We start from the raw sequence: 14,182 nt of genomic DNA, 5'->3' as shown, positions 1-14,182 counted from the left end.
TGGATTTATTTTCTCCATATTAAACATATATATATATCATTGTTTCTTACCTTATGGATATCAAAGGAGCTTCTGTATTCAGTTCGCTTCGATCCACATGTCCCATCAAAGCATCCTTGTATTGATAATAATTAACCACACCAGCCTCTGGATGATAATCATCTCCACGGTATGTGTTTTTCCATGTCTTTGCTTGATCTCCTATACCTTCAATAGCTTGTACCACACTTGTCACCAATGAATTCACAGTATCTGGAACAGGATAGCGTCGATCCAAATGATATGTCTTTGTTGGCCAATGATAATGGTAACCCAGTGTAATCCACCGTAATCGTCGTATCAGATCAGAAGTTGGAAGCAGTGGGACAGTATCAGCGGCAGGTGGGTCTGGTTTCGGTACGTCCATATTGGGTTTGAAGTTGTCATCACAAGCTTTCAAAGGAATTGCTAGTGTTCGTTTCTCCACTTTTTTGGATTCACCTTTATCTTCAGTATTGTTATCATCATCATCATCATCGCTATCAGAATAAGAGTCATTTTGTTTTTTGTTAGTGTGTCGCTTTCGTTGAATATAGTAGCTAGGATCATTCATAGGGATGGTTCCAGTTTGTTCCCGTTCGTACAAAGGCCATAGTCCAGTGGGAGGAATATCGTAATGGGTATGTAGATTGGATGTATTGGGTGCTTTTGGATATTCTGATAAACATTGTTGGATCAAATGACGTTGTGCTTCTGGTGTGAAAGGATTGGGTATAATAATAAGTCCTATATCAATTGAAAACGTTAGAAAAAACTACTAGCGAAAAAGTAAGTCTAATTTACCTGGTAATTCCTTCAATATGAATGCTTGTCTTGATCGTTGTTCCCAAACTTCATCAATAACACCAAAAAGAGGAGTCAATGACCGCAAGTCATGAACAAGTTGTACAGGTTCTAATCCATTAGGACAGCAGTCGATGGTAGGATAGATCACTTGAGAGAAATCAGGGGGTGGATATCGAGATTTAAAGTTGCGTTCTGCAAATCGAAATGGTGTTTGATTGACATAAGAAGATCTATCTAGTTTCTTTTCAGCCATTTGTTTTGCCAGTTTTTCTCTTTTTCGAGCTTGACTCCGAGAGATAGTTTGTGATTGTTGCATATTGTGTAAAATAATAATAATAATAATAAAAGTAACAATGTAAGAAATAAATAAATAAATAAAAAGGACACAGGAAAGAAATGTATTTCAGAAAAAAAAAAGTCCGTTTATTTTATTGAGAGGGAGCCGGGGTTGGAGGGGATGTTGCATAACTGTAACTATAAAACGCCACTTTGAGTACCAAAGCAAAAATCGCATGTGCGCCAAGAATCACCAATAGAATAATACGAGAAGTTTTGGCATCAGTACGAGAGATCACAGAATACAGATTTTTGACTAAAAAGTAACCTATCAAATAAAACAAAAGAATTTTATTAAGAAAAAAAAAATCAATGAATTTGTTTCTCAATTATTATTATTACTTACTTGTCAGAACAAATGCAATGCAAACAAAAACCCATCGAGCAATATCATAAGGAATCACACATAATATCTAACAGAAGAAATAAAAAATAAAATAGAGTGAGAATACGATCTTAGGTCAAACATAACCATTTTTCAATTGTTAATTCTTTTTTTTTTCTCTCTCTCTTTTACTTACAGAGACTGGTATCCAAACAGTCAAACCATAACCATAATAATCCACAATTTCCAATAATGATGGTTGACAACCAAAATATTTGGTGGAAGCCCAGACCAAAATGGGACATACAAATGAATAGGTGTATACAACAAAAACAGCGTAGCTTAGTTGTCGAAAATCGTACAAATGTTCTACACCTGCAATATAAGCTGCCAAGGAGCCTGCCAAGGATGAGCATACAAACACTGCAAACACAACTGTTGTAGCAATCCAGAATGGTCCATATAAATCGGGTTGATGATTAAGAGTATCTTCTGCAAAATCGCCCACTGGATAAAGTGATTTCAAACATCGTTCAACAACCTATATTAACATTATCAATCAAGAGTTCCTTTTTAATATTGTTTTTTTTTTTTTTTTTTTTTTTTTCAGCATACTTGTGAAGTGTCCACGTCAAAAAATCGAGTATAATAATCAACAGACCATATGGGTTTTCCTAATCCTCCAGGAGTTGATTGTTGTTCTGCATTGTAAAAATTGGGTACACCTGTTGAAGCTGAAGGAGGAGCTAACAAAGAGAAGAGAAAACTTGAGTGAAAACGAAAAAAAAATATTGACAATAAAGTATACCTCCGGAAGATTTGATGGTAGTAGTGGTATCATTAGTAAAATCTAATAATAAAATATAAGAATAAAAATAAAAAAGATAAGAAATGATGCTTTCAAAAAAAGTGTCATTGTTTGTTTACCTTGAAATTCTAAACCGTCGCTTTCAATGGTAGTAGGCTAAGTTGATGATAAAACAAAAAAAAAAAAAAAAAAGATAACAAAAAAAAAAGTTAAGATATTACTTTCTTCGCGTTCCTTTTAAAATTATTTTACTTGTGTATAAGCAGCACCATCTTCCATATCTACTAATACATTGTATTGGTTTTTATTTGACATTGTATCAGAGAAAAGAATGTAAAAGTAAGGAATAGAAAGAAAAAAAAAAGAAAGGTGGCTCTTCATTCAAAAAGCTTTGGTGAATCGTGCTTTTTACTCTCCGATGGCGAATCTCTTTCTCTTTTTTTTTGGCCATCAACAGGGTTTGATCTATCAGAAAAAAAAAAAAAATAAAAAATAAAAAAAGAATGATGAGTAACATAAAAAAAAAAGATTTGTTACTATTTATACATAAAGTTTGGTCAGGACGATCGAAAATAAAACAACATGACGTATCGAAATGGTCTAGGCGGGTGGGGTATGATGACTTTTTGGTTCCGCACCATAGGATTAGAGAGAGTGAAAGGCAAATCGTACTTTAAACTGTTTTTCTCTTATTTATTTTTTTTCTTTTTTTGCTCGCAAATACCCTTTTTCTTATACTTGTTCTTTCTCTCTTTTTTTTTTTTTTTCTCTTTTTTTCCTTCTTTTCCTTTTCTTATATATATACATATATATATATATATTATCTTCCTTTTACTTATTCTGTATTATTTTTTTTTTGTTTGTGGGGTTTTGATTCTCGACTTTGAACATGTAAGTGAAAAAGAGAAAGTAAGAGCATATAAATATGTACGCGAAACAAAAGAGATCAGCCTTCTTACCTAACGGGCTCTTTTTTCTTTCTTTTCCTGTTTATATATATATAAAAGTCGTATACTGGGTTTCACGCATAAAATTCTACTTTATCTTTCTTTTTATTCATATCGATAAATTATCTATTCTCATTCCTATTACGACCATACAACAACGTATCAATACTTATGCCATCTACCGAAACTTCATCAGATTGGAAACTGTCAACTTCGGGTACTTATTGGGTTTATACTCGTCCTTTGGAGAAGTCGGATAATGATGATCGCGATTATCGTTTGATCAAGTTGGCAAACAATGATTTAGAAGTTTTATTGGTACATGACAAGGATACGGACAAATCAAGTGCTGCTTTAGATGTTCATGTGGGTCATTTAAGCGATCCTGTAAGTAAACCTTTAAATGAAGCAAAATTTTTGGGATTTCTTCTTCTTCTTCCTTCTGACTAACTGATTTTTTTTTTTCAACTTATTCTATAGGTTGATCTACAAGGCTTAGCCCATTTTTGTGAACATCTATTATTTATGGGTACTGAAAAGTATCCCAAGGAAAATGATTATAATCAGTATCTCTCGGAACATTCTGGATTCTCGAATGCATTTACTGGCGTAGAAGACACTAATTACTATTTTGAAGTGGGACACGAATATTTGGAAGGCGCTTTGGATCGATTTGCTCAATTCTTTATAAGTCCTTTATTTTCGGATACATGTACTGAAAGGGAATTGAAGGCGGTGGATTCAGGTAAATAATAATAATAATAATAATAGTACATCATCATTAAATCTTTGACTCCATATATTATATATATATATATTTCTAGAACACAAGAAAAATCGACAACAAGATAGTTGGCGTATGTTTCAATTAGAAAAGTCTCTTAGCAATCCAGATCATCCTTATTGTCATTTTGGTACTGGTAATTTGGAAACTCTTAGTGAGCAACCCAAACGATTAGGCAAGGATATTAGAGATGAATTATTGAAATTTCATGATGATTACTATTCTGCTAATATTATGAAACTATGTATCTTTGGTCGAGGTAATTTGATATATAGAGTAAAAAATCTATGTTTGGTGATTCATCCGTTTTTTTTTTTTTTTTTTTTTTTGATATATAGAATCATTGGATACTTTGACTGAATGGGCAGTGGACAAATTCAATGGTGTTCGCAATAAAAACATATCTCCTCCAAGCTTTGAAGGTCATCCTTTGACCGAAAAGGAACTGAAGGTAAAAGAAAAAAAAAACGAATAATCAATCTAAATGTAGTCTTTTGTTTTATTTTTATTTTATGTAGAAGCAAATCTTTATCAAACCTGTCAAGGATGTACGATCTTTGGAAATGACTTTTCCATTCCCTGATCAACGACCTCTATATGAAGTACAGGTAAATAGACTGAATTTTATTTTAGTGACAAAAAAAAACAAAAAAAAAAAATAAGTAGTTTATTAATCAAAATCTATTAGCCCGGTCGTTATATTTCTCATCTGATTGGTCATGAAGGAAAAGGATCCATTTTGTCACTATTAAAGAAACATCGATGGGCAAATTACTTACAAGTAGGAACAATTCATGGTGGCATTGGATTTGAATTTTTACGTATAAGTGTGGATTTGACAGAAGAAGGTTTAGGTAAGTGAATAATTTTAGATATGATATGAAAACTGATTTTGTAATGATGTTCTTATTTGTAGCCAATTATGAAAAGGTGGTATTGGTGATCTTCAAGTATATCGATCTTCTCAAGAACCATGGTGTACGGGAATCCACTTTTCGTGAAGTTCAATCTTTGGCATCTTTGGCATTTCGTTTTAAGGAAAAGTATCCACCATCCCAATACACATCTCGTCTCGCTGGTTTGATGCAACATGGTTATCCTTCCGAATATATCCTCAGTGGTCCTAGTCTTATCCGTGATTATGATGCCAAGTCGATCGAAGAGAATCTGAAATGGCTGGGTCCTGATAATTTCCGTATCATGCTGGCAAGTCAAACTCCACCTAAGGACATTTCATTCACCAAACGCGAAAAGTGGTATGATACTGAATACGAGGTGGTGGACTTTAATCCTTCCTTGATTGAAGTAAGTAATGAAAACTATCTTTTTTTTTTTTTTTTTTTTTTTTTTTTTTTTTTTTTACATTAGATTGAAACCTTACCTCTGTATGGTAATATATTGACCTATATACTTCATATTATGTAGACTTTGAAGAACCTTGAAGCTGATCCTGAACTTCAATTGCCAGAAGCCAACGCATTTGTACCTACAAACTTTGAAACTGACAAGAAGGATGTCAAACAACCAATCAAGAAACCTGAACTTATTGCAAACGACTCTCGCCTCCGCTTATGGCACAAGAAAGATGACACTTTTTGGGTACCAAGAGCCAATGTTTGGATTTTATTTAGAAGCCCTCTAGCTTATGCGACACCCTCCAACTGTGTAAAAACAAGGTATATGTTTATCCTCTTTCTCTCTCTCAATATATATATATATATACTAATATCAACACTTCATGGATTAATTAGATTATTTACCGATATACTGAAGGACTCTTTGAATGAATATGCTTATGATGCTGAAGTTGCAGGTTTATGTTACAATATTGAAAACCAATTGGAAGGAATGCTTGTAAGTAGGAAGAAAATATAACCAATTACTAGTACAATGATCTTATTCTTTTTATTTGCATTACAGCTTGCCATTGGAGGATACAACGATAAACTTGCAGTACTTTTGGAAAAAGTGATCAGAAAAATGCGCGATATTGAAATCGATGGAGAAAGATTCAAACTACTCAAAGATCAACTTCGTCGCTCTTACAAGAACTTTTCTTTGGAACCACCTTACCAACATGCACTTTATTATTTATCCTACTTTACACAAGACAAAATGTGGACAACTGCTGAGAAACTCAAGGAATTGGATGCCATCACTGCTGAAGATATACAAGCCTTTTATCCTACTATTTTGTCCCATTTACATCTGGAAGCATTAGTCCACGGTAATGTGAAGAAGGAACAAGCTCAAATAATGCTCAAGTCTGTATTGGATATTTTGAACCCCAAGGAACTTTTACCAAGTCAACTTATTGGACATAGAAGCTTAATTCTTCCAGAAGGTAATTCAATTGTAATGTGGTAATGATATGAAAATCAAAATTCTTTCTTTTTCGTATTAGGTACCAAATGGGTGTATCAACGTCAAGTAGAAGATCCAAACAATGTTAATTCTGGTATCGAATACTTAATTCAAGTTGGAAATGTGACTCAAACTAGCCTTCGTGCTCGACTTAGCTTATTGGCCCAAATCGCTCAAGAACCTTGTTTTGATCAACTACGTACAAAGGAACAATTAGGTAAAAAAAAAAAAATTCATCTGTCATTCATTTTCACTGACGTCTGATTATGATTAATTTTTTTTTTCTCTCTCATTCCCTTTACTGTATATACATATATAGGCTATTTGGTTTTCAGTGGTGTACGAAAACAAACTGGATCAATGGGTATGCGTTTTATTATTCAAAGTGAAAGAGATACCGTCTACCTGGAAAATCGTATTGAAGATTTCTTGGAAAAACTAAAAGCTCTGGTGGAAAAAATGTCAACTGAAGAATATAAAGCTCAAGTGCAATCTCTCATATTTAAAAAACTTGAAAAGGATAAGAATCTTGGTCAAGAAGGTGGAAAATATTGGGCTCATATTCACTCTGGTTATTATGAATTTGATCAAGGTATTATAAAAAGAGGAAGAAAAAAAAAATAGTGGACATATAAACCTGTTGTATTGAACACTCTTTCTTTCTTTGGGTTTTTTTTTTTTTTTCTACAGTCGACAAAGATGTACAGGAACTCAATAAGATCACCAAAGAATCGTTATTAGAATTTATGGACAAATATATCAACCCATCATCACCAAATATCCGCAAATTATCCGTACATCTTCAATCTCAAAAGGTACCTCCTACATCATCTTACAAGGTCAACATTGAATCCCTTCATACATGCTTAGTGGCTCAAGGCGTAACTCGACTTAGTATTGATGATCTTCGTGCAGCAGTGGAACGTGGTGATACTGGAGAATCATCTATTCAAGCCATTCTACGTGAAATGTTGATTGATGAAACAAAGGCCGAAGAATCTGAAATTGAAGCCCTTATGGCTAAACTAGTAACAGCTATGCGGATGACACCCTCAGCAACTGACAGGAACGGTACAGGCAAGGAAAACAACACACCGGATGATACAATCAATGGTTCCTTTGTGACAGTGGATAGCAAGAAAACAGCACGACGGTTATCATTGATGAATGGCGACTCTATTGATATGGATAGTAGTGGCCAATCTACTCCCATTCGTGATCATTCTAAACTTCCTGATGGCAATATTGTGATTCTGGATTCTGTACAATTCAAGACCAAGATGGAATTGAGCCCTGCCGCGGTGCCTTTGATTGATTTTTAGAAAGAAAAAAAAAATTACATTCTTATCATTAGTCCTCCTTCGTTTTTATTATAGTTTATCTGCTCTCTTTTTAACTGCATTTTGATTGTATTGTCCACTTTGTATGTTTTTTTTTTTTTTTTTTTTTGTTTTATTTGTTTCGATTTTTGACTCCATCTTTTTTTTTTTTTTTTTAAATTAAATAAAAAAATAATATGTAGTGTGCACTTGGTTTTAATTGTATCTTCCTCCACCTAATTATTCTGTCCTTTTCTTTCTTTTTTTTTTTTTTTTTTTTTTTTTTTTTTTTTGATTCACTAACAAAAATGGTAGCCACAGATAGTATACATATGTGTTGTCAAATGTGTTTACATGTTATGATTGTAGATTTATGCTTAAAATGACATTTGAAAGATGATTAAAGCTATTTAGGCCTGCGGGTTCACTTTTTTTTTTTTTTGAAAACTTTTTGGATTTTATAGCCAAAATTTTCCAATTCCTCAGCCAAATTTTGGCTGTGAAAATAAATCGTCAGGGGGTCATCAGGCAATTTTTCAAAAAAATGGATGAAATCTTTTGGTGATTATTGAACATGAGGCGGCAAGTTAACAGATAAAATGAGATTAGATGATGTTAAACTACTTTTTTGAGAGGAATCCAATGGTGGTAATTTTACTGGATGATGATCATTATTGAGCGAGGGATGACGATATTGACTTTTTATTTTTTTTAATTTACTCTATAAATTGGAAGATAAGGTATAAAATGGCATTAAATAAAGTGAAAGAGAGGATTTATGGTGGATGTTTTGTAAAATAAAAACTAGAGTGTACTTATTTTGATAGTCTGAAAATAATGAAAAAGAATATCGTAATGGCATCCTCAGCGGTGTTTCAAAAGCAGGAAGAAGTAAACAGACTGCGGGTAATTTGATCTTCCTAGCTTTTTTTCTTCTCTTTTCTTTCCTTTTCTTTTCTTTTTTATTGTTATCTTACATTCTTATTCTCCACCATGCCTTCACAAGGACGTTCAAGATCACCTCCTATTAGACAGAACGATTCAGATAAATATGGAGATTATCAAGATCAAAGTACTAGGAGTCGTCGAGAAGATAGTAGAAGCGATCGTTATTCTAGCTATCGATCTTCATCTAGTCGTCAAGATTATAGTAATCGTAATGGTCATGATCGTTCTCGACACTCTTCCTCTTACGAAGACAACAATGACAGCAGAAATGAAGACAATCAACGTCACTCTGATAACACATCATCGATTACAAACGAAACAGGAAAAGATCAAGTTGCCAATAGCATGGAATCTACCAAGAAAAGGGTCCCTGTGTCTATTGAAGAATTGATCAAGAAAAAGAATGAACAAACAAATATGGCAAAGGTAAATATTGAAATTAGTAAATACAAACTTTTTTTTTTGGTAATCGTTCATTCAATAACTTTTTTTTTTATAAATTTATATATTGATTAGCCCAAGTTTTTGACCAAAGAAGAACGAGCGCAGTTAGCTTTGGAACGACGACAAAAGGAAGTGGAAGAATTAAGAAAACGACAAGCAGAAGAACGGAAAAAACGTGAAAATTTTGACTTCCAAGCCGAAGATGACTACAGGAAGCAACAAGACGATGAAAGATACAAACGACGTGGCAATGATAGATATCAACGATCAGATCGACGACGACAACGTGATCCGTCCCCTTCGCCAGAGCCTGAAGAATTGAATGATTCTTTGACAGAGAAGGAAAAACAAGCTATTCGGGTAAGTCTAAAACTGAATTGGTACAGTCCACCATTGATGAACTCATCTCTGTTTTTTTTCTATTATTGTTATTAGGATCGATATTTTGGTGGTGATCGTAGAAAACGAAAGATTAGAAAAATGAATGAACGGAAATTTGTTTTTGATTGGGATGCCGGAGAGGATACGTCTCGTGATTTCAATCCATTATATGCCAATCGACACAATGCTCAAATGTTTGGAAGGGGTCATATTGCTGGTATTGATATCAAGGAACAAAAAAAGAAACAATCGGAATTCTATAACACTTTATTGAAGGAACGAAGAACAGAAGAAGAAACCGAACGTGCTAGGTAAGAAGAAATGATATGTTATAGCAAAAGATGAACTAAATACCTCTTCTTTTTTTTTTTGTCAGGGAACTGATTGAATTGGATCACAAACGTGAAGCCAAAACAAAATGGGATGATCGTCATTGGAGTGACAAATCTTTGGAAGCTATGACAGAAAGGGATTGGCGTATTTTCAAAGAAGATTATAGCATTGCAACTAAAGGTAACGTTTATCTCTTAGTTTTTTTTTTCTTTACTTACACTTATATTATCATAGGTGGTAGCATACCTCACCCCATTCGTCACTGGAATGAATCTGGTTTACCAAAACGTGTATTGGATATCATTGATCGAATTGGTTACAAAGAACCTTCACCCATTCAAAGACAAGCTATTCCTATTGGTATGCAAAATCGTGATATCATTGGTGTGGCAGAAACTGGTAAGTTAATGATGATGATGATATAAAAGAAATAAGATTGTGAATTAACGTTTTTGTTGTTTTTTTTTACAATAGGGTCTGGTAAAACGGCATCGTTTATTATTCCCATGCTTACATATATATCTGAACTTCCCAAGATGACAGAAGAAAATGCCATGGATGGTCCTTATGCTTTGATTTTGGCACCTACACGTGAATTAGCACAACAAATCGAACAAGAAGCTCTCAAATTCGCTGTTCCTATGGGTTTTACTTGTGTATCCATTGTCGGTGGTGTAAGTATATGAAAAATTATTAAAAAAAAAAAAAGGAAAACAAATAATTTAAACATATACCTTTCTTTTGTAGCATGCTATTACGGAACAAGCTTTCAATATGCGGAATGGTGCTGAAATTGTGATTGCTACACCTGGTCGTCTTACTGATTGTTTGGATCGTCGTATTATTGTTCTCAATCAATGTGCCTATGTAGTGATGGATGAAGCTGATCGAATGATTGATATGGGTTTTGAAAATGATGTCAACACTATATTGGATGCCTTACCTGTATCGAATGTGAAACCTGATGATGAAACGGAACAAGACAAAAGCAACGACAATAAAGTGGATGAAGGTGATCGAAAAGGCATGATCACAACCACTACTGGGGATCAAAAATATCGACAAACTACCATGTTTTCAGCCACCATGCCTCCTGCTGTGGAAAGACTGGCCAAAAAGTATTTACGAAATCCTGCTGTAGTTACTATTGGTAATGCTGGTCAAGCTGGTAGCACTGTGGAACAACGTGTTGAAATGATTGATGATGATGGTCGAAAGAAGTAAGTATTCCTTTCTATTTATAAATAATAATACTGAAATTTAATTTTTTTTTTTTTAGGAATCGTTTACTTGAAATTCTTGGAACGAACAAATATACACCTCCTATTATCATTTTTGTCAATCAGAAGAAAGGTGTGGATATTTTGGCAAAGGCATTGAACAAATTGGGTTATCATGCGGTTACATTACATGGTGGTAAATCTCAAGAACAAAGAGAAGCAGCATTGGACAAGTTAAAATCTGGATCGGCCGGTGTCTTGGTAGCTACTGATGTTGCTGGTCGTGGTATTGATGTGAAAAACGTATCTTTGGTAGTCAATTATGATATGGCTAAATCAATTGAAGGTAATATTACTTGGAATCAACTTTTTGTTTTCTTACTAAATTCTTCTTTCTTTTTTTTTTTTCTTTTTGAAAGATTATACTCATCGTATTGGTCGTACGGGTCGTGCTGGACAATCTGGTGTGGCCATCACCTTTTTATCAAGTTATGATACGGAAGTCATGTATGATCTGAAGCAAATGTTGACGAAATCACCTCTTTCCAAGGTACCTCCTGAACTGGCTCGACATGAAGCTGCACAAACTAAACCTGGTACTATCAAAAATCAAAAACGACATGATGATGAATTCTAGGAAATCCTTTTTAAAAAATATATTTTGTTTTGAATAAATAAGTTGGTTTATGCAAAAAAGCGGATTGTGAAATGATTTTTTTTTTTTTTTTGGCTGAGGGGAGAATTAAACTTTTGCGTCGAGGCCACTCTTGTGATTCCTTCTTTCAACTTACGGTTATTCGCCATGGTACGTGAAAAATAGAGGAAATGAAAAAAAAAGACTAGATAGACATAGATATATCAACAATAATGACGAAACGAAATATAAAAAGAGATGGATGGATGGATGGATGGATGGATGGATTAGATCTAGGAGAAAAAAAAAAAAAAGACAACCGCTCGACTTGCCCGACAATAATGGATTCGAAACTACTTTTTTAGATGATGATACTGATGAACATTGCCCTTTCTTTTTTTTTCTTCTGTTGATAGGTTAATATTCCCAAGACGCGTAACACCTACTGCAAGGGTATCAAGTGTCGTAAGCACACTCCCCACAAGGTAACTCAATACAAGGCTGGTAAGGCTTCTCTTTTCGCTCAAGGTAAGAGACGTTACGATCGTAAGCAATCCGGTTATGGTGGTCAAACCAAGCCCGTTTTCCACAAGAAGGTAAGAAATACATAGTTAGTATTATTTTTTTTTTGTGGACAATGTCTGAATATCTCTTTTTTTTTTTTTTTTGTATCTATATAGGCCAAGACTACCAAAAAGATTGTCCTCCGTTTGGAATGTACCAAGTGCAAGTACAAGATGCAACTCCCTATCAAGCGTTGCAAGCACTTCGAATTGGGTGGTGACAAGAAGACCAAGGGTGCTGCTCTCGTTTTCTAAATGGTTTATCTCTAGTTTAGGATCTTTCCTTTTATCGAAAATAAAAACTCCATTTCTATCACTTAAATGAACAAAAAAGAACTACAATGACTATCATCGTTATCGCTGTATTTATTTTTGATATCTTTATTCACAAACTTTTGACATAATAACTACAAAAAAAAATATGCTCAACTTACTATCACTATGATGCTATTCTACAAAGGTGGGATATACACAAAAAAAAAAAAAAAAAGACCATACAAAAAGAAAAAGATGTTGGGAAAGGGGATGTGACTAATCTTCCAATAACATATATCCACTAGTTCCTTTTTGATATCGATTCCGTAAGGGAGTTCCAGGATCAGTCATATAAAGAATGCTTTGTCGAACCATGCTCTCAATACAGTTTTCTATAGTTGCTTTTGACAGCTGACGATAATCATGTTGTATCTTCATACATATATAATTGTGTCGAACGCCACCTATAGCATATAGTAGAAAGAGTCGTTAGTTTAAATTTGATCAAATCAATCAAATTAAACTTACAAAGAGTGCCTGCAGTATCCAACTCGAGTGCATTCCGAATGACTTGTTCAATAGCTGTCTCCAATTCGCGTATATCAAATAGACTATAACTATCAATATATTGACCCTTGATAAAATAACCTTCCTTTTCCAAGGTAGAGCAAGTCGTTGAAAAAAATTGCTTAAGTTGTTGCATTGTTGGCTCTGTACCAAGTTGGTTCCGTAGAATACGAGTTGCTGAGTTGCCAAGTTGAATATTATATTGCAAATGTTGTATGGTGAATGTCTTTGTTGTATCGTATGTTCTTTTTACATGAGCAAGCAAACTTTCCTGAAAACGTTGCTGAGGTTCTGGTCGAGTAACCTATCAAAATAATATCATAAGTAGTGAAAAAAAAAGATGTGTTTGTATATTACCTGACTCGAAGTGAGTGCCTCTGGAGTTTTACTACTATTGACTTCCATTTCTAATTTTGCTCGTTGTTGTTTGATATTGTCGGGTATAATGAAGGGAGTCTTGTATTGACCACGTCTTAAAGTCATGACCTCAAGATAATGAAGAACTTCAGTGTTTGGATTGTTTACGATAGCTATAAAGAGAGAGAGAGAGAGAAAGAGTTAGTATATATGTACATTCTTTTTTGTTATTCTTCTTACCCAAATCCTGTATCTTTATTTGTCTGCCGCCTTTGAAACTAGAAACCTGTCCTTGTACAAGCACACATGTTCCTAGTAAAATTGTTTCCTCTATATCTATAATATCTTTCCACCAGTAACAAGGCACAACACCACTACCATCGTCAACTATCAAAAAGAAGGTCAATATATAAAAAGTATTACTTGTGTTTGTTTTGTTTTTTCTTACCGAAGTATGTCAGCATGGTATGAGTTTGTTCAACTGCAACTATAACACCACATATTTCTACTTCACATATAGGATGACCAATAAAATAATATATGTCTAAAAAGAAAAAAGAAAAATAAATGAGATTTGCAGTTTTATTAAAAAGCGCCTTATATTTACCATTGTATTCAGGTATTTGAATGAGATCTAAAACATCTTTGATAAACAACTTGATTCGACACCGAAAGAGTGGATCCAAACCCAAGAATAGAGGATCCATATATATTATATATATACAAGATAGTAATATTTACAAGTGGCACAGAATTAAAAAAAAAAAAAAAA

General features: G+C 33.8%; 5 protein-coding genes across 5 annotated transcripts; 3 read left to right on the top strand and 2 right to left on the bottom strand.

The window, feature by feature from the left end:
• Window positions 1-46: 46 nt before the first annotated feature.
• Window positions 47-2,609, bottom strand: BX664DRAFT_257985 (uncharacterized protein; the record flags this gene model as incomplete). The annotated part of the gene is made up of 6 exons (XM_051540534.1): window positions 47-765; window positions 823-1,107; window positions 1,679-2,027; window positions 2,102-2,232; window positions 2,414-2,450; window positions 2,547-2,609. 6 exons carry the CDS (start codon window positions 2,607-2,609, stop codon window positions 47-49), a joined length of 1,584 nt encoding a protein of 527 aa, XP_051403361.1.
• Window positions 2,610-3,062: 453 nt separating this feature from the next.
• On the top strand, window positions 3,063-7,809 carry BX664DRAFT_325614 (Metalloenzyme, LuxS/M16 peptidase-like protein). Its single transcript, XM_051544060.1, has 14 exons — window positions 3,063-3,185; window positions 3,302-3,628; window positions 3,722-3,986; window positions 4,066-4,284; window positions 4,364-4,476; window positions 4,544-4,633; window positions 4,714-4,879; window positions 4,942-5,330; window positions 5,451-5,701; window positions 5,777-5,879; window positions 5,946-6,369; window positions 6,430-6,606; window positions 6,709-6,981; window positions 7,080-7,809. The coding sequence occupies exons 2-14, from the start codon at window positions 3,413-3,415 to the stop codon at window positions 7,709-7,711; spliced, it is 3,318 nt and encodes a 1,105-aa protein (XP_051403360.1). The 5' UTR covers window positions 3,063-3,185; window positions 3,302-3,412; the 3' UTR covers window positions 7,712-7,809.
• Window positions 7,810-8,650: 841 nt separating this feature from the next.
• On the top strand, window positions 8,651-11,730 carry BX664DRAFT_383455 (P-loop containing nucleoside triphosphate hydrolase protein). The gene is made up of 9 exons (XM_051549116.1): window positions 8,651-9,082; window positions 9,173-9,460; window positions 9,536-9,792; window positions 9,858-9,994; window positions 10,049-10,213; window positions 10,289-10,488; window positions 10,562-11,034; window positions 11,094-11,380; window positions 11,454-11,730. The coding sequence occupies exons 1-9, from the start codon at window positions 8,702-8,704 to the stop codon at window positions 11,669-11,671; spliced, it is 2,406 nt and encodes an 801-aa protein (XP_051403359.1). The 5' UTR covers window positions 8,651-8,701; the 3' UTR covers window positions 11,672-11,730.
• A 72-nt stretch (window positions 11,731-11,802) lies between these two features.
• On the top strand, window positions 11,803-12,558 carry BX664DRAFT_275648 (zinc-binding ribosomal protein). The gene is made up of 3 exons (XM_051541296.1): window positions 11,803-11,839; window positions 12,085-12,264; window positions 12,349-12,558. Exons 1-3 carry the CDS (start codon window positions 11,837-11,839, stop codon window positions 12,484-12,486), a joined length of 321 nt encoding a protein of 106 aa, XP_051403358.1. The 5' UTR covers window positions 11,803-11,836; the 3' UTR covers window positions 12,487-12,558.
• A 139-nt stretch (window positions 12,559-12,697) lies between these two features.
• On the bottom strand, window positions 12,698-14,176 carry BX664DRAFT_325609 (uncharacterized protein). Its single transcript, XM_051544059.1, has 6 exons — window positions 14,018-14,176; window positions 13,859-13,954; window positions 13,651-13,797; window positions 13,411-13,583; window positions 13,015-13,357; window positions 12,698-12,950 (listed from the first exon to the last, which is right to left on the bottom strand). The coding sequence occupies exons 1-6, from the start codon at window positions 14,115-14,117 to the stop codon at window positions 12,763-12,765; spliced, it is 1,047 nt and encodes a 348-aa protein (XP_051403357.1). The 5' UTR covers window positions 14,118-14,176; the 3' UTR covers window positions 12,698-12,762.
• Window positions 14,177-14,182: the final 6 nt, after the last annotated feature.

The sequence above is a fragment of the Halteromyces radiatus genome (assembly GCF_025201355.1).
Source record: "Halteromyces radiatus strain CBS 162.75 chromosome Unknown BX664scaffold_2, whole genome shotgun sequence".
NCBI classification, from domain to species: Eukaryota; Fungi; Mucoromycota; class Mucoromycetes; order Mucorales; family Cunninghamellaceae; genus Halteromyces; species Halteromyces radiatus.
The sequence above is the reverse complement of the archived record's forward strand: the minus strand, read 5'-3'. Positions and strand labels throughout refer to the sequence as shown.